Genomic DNA, 6,064 nt, shown 5'->3' on the forward strand with positions numbered 1-6,064 from the left:
ATTTCTGTAACTCTGGCACAAACACTTCCTTCGGGATGAAGTCCTATCTTATCTGATTTCTGAGCACAGAGCGCTGGCGTTCCTTTCTTCCTTACTTCGTTCGTTTATTGTCCAATTCCTCGTTTACATTCTCCCTACTTCGTCCCACAGCGAGGAACATGGCATCGCTGCAGCAAAGACGACTGTGCAGACTAAAAGCTAAATAAAAGAGTAAGAGGTTAAATGAAGATTCACTTCGACAACGGACTGAACTGGAAGACCAACGCAGTTACCTTTCACATGTAACAACTATAATTCATCTGTATATAATGTCTTCACACTGTACCTTGTACATTTATATTTAAAATACAATGTCCTTGGGGGGTGGTGATGGTTTGTTCTAAACAATTGAAAATGGATGAAGATCATTGTCTCAATTGTGACCATGTACGATTGTGCCCGTTCTTCAATAAGAAAACATTGAAAAAAAATATATATATACAATTTCTTGCACACTTAATGTGTATTGCCCTTCATGGTGCATACTCGGCAGTAAATATTTTCACCGTCACGATGTAGATATTTTACTCTTATTTTTGTTTTTACACGTTTATATTTACTGCTTATGTTTTGTTTTCACATCACCTGCGACGCCTTGTTTACATGCTGTTGTGACCGAAGATTGTCCCTCAGTCAAAATAAATCCTATCTTTCTCTTAACAACTGCTGTTGAGTGGTCGCTGGCGGCGCAGCATTGGAGCCGAACACATGGCAGACTTAATAAACTCATGAAGAACACAGGCTCCATCGTCGGCTGCAGACCGGACCCTATTAGATTTGCGGAGGAGAGTAAGGCCACGGAGTACATTACCGTCCAACACGAACAATCCTGACCACCCTCTCCAGCAGATACTGTGTCTGTAACCAGAGCTCTTTGTGTACCAATGACCGAGACAGGAAGTCTTCCCTGACAGCAGCCATCAATCTGTGCAACACCTGACCTCTGGCCTGGAGAAACCTCCCAGACTCAGCTTTGTTTTTAAACTAACTCCACAATTGACAATTTACAGTTAACTTTCTTTCCGTCTTGTTGTACGCTGGTGGGTTTACCTGCTGATTGATGAAGGTAGTTCACCACTTCTATACGGTCAAAGTAAAGTAAATCATCACTCCTCCCCTGAAAGAAAGAAAATACATAACTTTAATTAATTACACAAGATAAAGCGTTTGCAGTTCATGGTGTCATACTCCCCCCGATGCATCGTGTGTGTGAAGGGTACATAATTCATGCTCGGGACCACACGTGATACGACTTAATAAATTAAACCACTGCAGACCTACCCTGTGCCGCATGGGACATTCTTCACCTCGTCTGTCTGCAGCGTGGTCTGGACAAACAACAAACCTTTAATCAGTATTGCACAAAACACACTCTTGACATCGAGGTAGGACTAGGAATAAATCAACACAATATGAAATCAAATTCAATATGTCGACTTGTTATTTTATTATAATGTTAAATATGTTCCGGGTAAGTGGTTTAGAAGCCCATCATGATTGTTTAAGTTAATCTTATCATGAGTATCTTTTGTTATACGTTTTTTTTATATCATTACTATTATTTATGTACTTACAAAGTGTATACATGTCCCTGAAGACCAACTTGAAAATGAATAGTAAGTAAATGACAGGAACATGGATTGGACTTGCATACGGGATAAATGGTGTTGCAGGAAATCCTGGTCAGCATCATTAATGCATTGCAACATTAGAAACTGCTGAGTAAGTACCCGTGTAACTCAAACTCACACTACAAACCTTCACAAAGGTGCTTTATATCAAAGAGTGGAGTCTAGCGGATATGCTGATAGACCAGGAGATATTTAAGATAAGGGGTTTCCAGGATATTCAAACTAACATCACACTGGATATTCATTTGGTTTGATCTGGTGTTCAGATCAGCAGTGACCTGAATGAGCAGACGATAGTCATTGTTCACACACATTTGATGTAATTGGACCAGAGTATAATACATTCCTGCAACAGGTCTGAACTCAAAGTTGTTGCAAATCTGTTGCACTATCTGTATGTACTTAATGTTAAGGATCCAGATGATTGTGCACGTGGTATGGGCTGGTGTAGGACTCAAGATGCAAGGCTTCTATTGTCAGTTGTAAATAGCTACAGTGTAGATATATCAATCAGTGCATAATAGTTAAAATAGTGCATACAAATAAAATAGAATGGAAATAGTGCAAGGAGAGTCGATATACAAGTAATTGGAATATGATATATTAGATTAATAATTTGCAAATTGCAAACAGATGAATGTTATGGATGTTCTTTGTACAGAACTTCAGTTGACTCTCACCTGAACGGGCTTGTAGGTGGTGATGAAGGGAAGCATGAGATGGAAACCAGGACCGCTGGTGGTGGTCAGCAGAGCACCGCCCCTGTAACACACACACACCACACACACACACACCACACACACACACACACACACTCTCTTGTGAAAGTGAACCTCAATGCGCTTTTATCCAAGTAAAACCATAAAAGCATTGCTATCACCAAGAGCCTGCATCTTACGATACATATCTCCTACTGGAATGTTATCTTATAATAAATAAAACTGTATTCTCAAATGTGGTATGATAAATTACAGATCTTATCCAAATTGATAAAGCTTGTGGGTTAGCCATAATTTAAGAGATAAAGTGGAGCACTGAGTGTATTTAAGTCAGTTGGCACCGCTTCCATTGTCCTTTATGCTCCTGCTGATGTTAGTGCAGATCTCTTTTACTGCGCCCATGTACTCCAGCAACTCGTTTATCAGTGGGAAAGATATTATAATTGACCCATGTCCACTCATCATTGAGATCTCGGCATCATAATGAATCCACACTTTGTTTATAGAGCCCGGCGGAAAAGCAGAAGCTGATTTCCATCTTGTTTGTTATGAAAACTCTGATATTTACTGTACAAGAAAAGACTCTTTAAATACTCTTACCAAGGCCCAGAGGCACAGAACCACAGCTGGATTATTTTTGCAATCTTATCACCCAGGTATTTATAGTAGTCTCTGTTTAACAGTTTAACTGCTAACGGCTAACACATTTCAAGCAGATGCTCGTTTTCCTTTAGCCTCAGTTTTACAACGGAGAAATGTGCCACTTATGTCTGAGGTATTAAAGAAAACAATGTGTGCTGCAGTCTCACCTGTAGTAAACTCCAGTGTGTCCCTCGTCAATTTTGTGCACAGAGGATAACAGCGCCGCTCCTCCGAGGGCAGCGATTATCGAGAATATGGCCCCCCACTGTGCCATCCTGCTGACAGGTGGAAAAGGAGACGGCATGTAAAATGAGCAGGTGGGAATAAAGTTTCCCTTTTCTGTTTAAACCATATCCTGCTTTAATTACAAGCAAATGCTCCCAACTACAAGCACTAATTAACGGTGGCTATGCTCTCAGATGACACTAGTTTATAGTATTACAATTTAAATAGTTTTTTGTATCTATATATTTTTTACTTTATCTTTTGCACTTTTTTATTTTGTATTTCCTTTTATGTCTTAAAGGTGGGGTAGGTCATTTTGGAGAAACCAGCTCGCTAATTTGAAAATACACAACCGGAACAAATCTGCCACTTCCTCACAGAGCCCCTCCTCCAACGAACGCGCACACGACCAATGAGGGCACGAGATACGTTTGTGCCCAGATGGAAGGCTGACAGGCAGGGAGGCCATCCAGTTACTTTAGCCGGGCCGGCTCAGATGATTGGTCGTGCTTTTTACAGTACTACGGCTTCCACAGACGACATTTTTTTATGGATTTTTGTCAAAACACTTCAGATATTCATTGCTATCGGGATGTTCAGAGCATTCCATGGAATATAACAAAAAGTGTATCTCGAGCCGGTTTCTGAAACTACACACCTACACCAACTTTAATATGTAATTTGTCCTTTTAAATACTGGATATTTTGATATTGGAGGAATTTATCATTTGTGCGTGATTATTCTCATTATTATTGAAAATACATTAAAAGGACCATAGTGTGATTTATGAATCAACGATAAGGGGACTTGCAATAAACAAACATTACAATACTTTTTCAAAATGGCACTAACACATATTTTGCCTGCACAAATATTGTGGTTTGTGCAATTTGAATATTACACTAGTCCATATTGCCATTGCGATACATTGTTAATTGCATTGTTGGAGGGGCATTGGACTTTTATGGCCCCATTTTGTATATATATCTGTATATTGTGCATATGCAAATAAAGCCTATGAGTCCTGAAACCTCTGTGTCCTGCAAGAACAGGTGCAGTTGGCTCCTCGCTCTCTTTATCTCCTCTCAGTGCAGGCTTAGGAGCCATCAGCTGGGACTTAGTGACCTTAAAGAGGATTGAGGCTGCAGTGTGAAGACGTTGTAACCTCACGTCAGACATTAAGTGACATTTGCTGGTATCATGTACAAAAAATGGACATTTACAAAAACGTGATAATGTTAATTTAAGCTGAAAGATAAATTGCTTTGGTTGGGAAGGATTTGCAAAGATATAAACTGGTGACCTTCAGAGACAGCAGTGTTTTTACAACCCCTCTTTGTATGTTTGAATCAATTTAATACAGATATTTTAGTTTTTATAAATAAGATTGTGGTGGATTGTGGCTTTTTTTTCTTCTTAAGACACTGGTCTGCAACTAGTTGGGTTGATGCTGGTCATGTGTTTCTTCGGATGTCTAAATAAACAGAAATAAACAAAGATAGAGTAGCATTTTAATTTATAATCTACTTGTTTGCAACACGAGATGCATGCTATGATAGTCAAACGTTAGATAATCTTTAAAATGCATGTTTTGCAGCAGTGACTTCCTGCATGGACAAAACGGGAGGAAGTGATTACTCAGAAATCTGGCAACGATATCGCTGCAAAAAGGCACAAAATGGTTAAGTAAGAAAAGTGAAATCTTGTACAAGAAGAAATTATCTTCATGTATTTTCAGAATATAAATCATCGATGAAACAGAAGCCTTTCCGTTTCTAAAAACAAAGCTTCCCCTGCTTCACGGAAACGAAAGCTACAACAGATCAAAGTCCAACGTTATTAAAAAAACACTCAATTCAAAGGCAACCCGTGTATGCCGAATGACAAAGGGGAATTTAAAGATGTGTATACAGTCCTAAAATTATAGGATTAACAAAGATATGGATCACTTATCCGAAAAATAACTTTAAATATACAAACCTGTGAGGGGAGTTTGGTTGTGTGGCGTTGGGAGGAGGCTCTGATATCATAATGTGAATTATGTTAGTCCTGCTTAAAACAGGGAGTATTTTCCAACTGCAGACAGTTGGAAATATTATCAGTTACTTATATTTCACAACAAAGCTTACTTTACATTTCACTGTCGCCGTAAAAGCTGTACAGTCAGCGATAAATATCAATCATCCCATGTAGTACTAATCAGAATGGATGAAACCAGAGTCTTTGTTTATAAAGATGGTAAAACAGTGTTATTTTTTTAGAAGGTCTTACCTGTAATTTCAGCAGAGAGTACACGAACAAACAGAAAACAAGCAGGCACCTCCACAGGCACCTGCAACAGTCTTCTTCTACGGTGGAGTTTGACCGTTGGCGTAGAACGTGTGACGTTAGCGCCCCCTTGTGCGTGGAAGACTAACGGTCTCTTTATTTATTTAATTTATTTAATGTATTTAATTTATTTATTTATTTAATGTATTTAATGTATTTAATTTATTTAATTTACTTAATTTATTTAATTTATTTATTTTATTTATTTTATTTATTTTATTATTTTATTTATTTTATTTATTTTATTTAATTATATATGTTATTGTATTTTTTATTGTAATGGCAATTCAACAAAAAGACAGGACAAATTGTATTATTTATCATTTTTTTTTCAAAATTGATGAATGTTATCGATATATACACACAAACAGGCAAACACAGGCAAAACAGGCAAACACACACAAAGTTAATGTGTGCCATATTGCTGTAGATCTTGGTACAATTGACTGAAACTTGGTTTTGAGTCATGTCCAGCTCAT

General features: G+C 38.0%; 1 protein-coding gene across 1 annotated transcript in view; it reads right to left on the minus strand.

The window, feature by feature from the left end:
* The window catches only part of LOC117454879 (erlin-2-like), an 8,465-nt gene extending 2,830 nt beyond the window's left edge, over window positions 1–5,635 (minus strand). Inside the window, exons 1-6 of the mRNA XM_034094150.1 lie at window positions 5,529–5,635; window positions 5,238–5,333; window positions 3,199–3,309; window positions 2,351–2,432; window positions 1,321–1,367; window positions 1,090–1,151 (exon numbers count right to left, since the gene is read on the minus strand). Coding sequence (XP_033950041.1) covers window positions 1,090–1,151; window positions 1,321–1,367; window positions 2,351–2,432; window positions 3,199–3,309; window positions 5,238–5,287 — 352 coding nt within the window. The 5' untranslated portion in view covers window positions 5,288–5,333; window positions 5,529–5,635. The remainder of the gene's footprint in view (window positions 1–1,089; window positions 1,152–1,320; window positions 1,368–2,350; window positions 2,433–3,198; window positions 3,310–5,237; window positions 5,334–5,528) is intronic.
* Window positions 5,636–6,064: the final 429 nt, after the last annotated feature.

Source organism: Pseudochaenichthys georgianus, chromosome 11 (genome assembly GCF_902827115.2).
Source record: "Pseudochaenichthys georgianus chromosome 11, fPseGeo1.2, whole genome shotgun sequence".
Taxonomy (NCBI): domain Eukaryota; kingdom Metazoa; phylum Chordata; class Actinopteri; order Perciformes; family Channichthyidae; genus Pseudochaenichthys; species Pseudochaenichthys georgianus.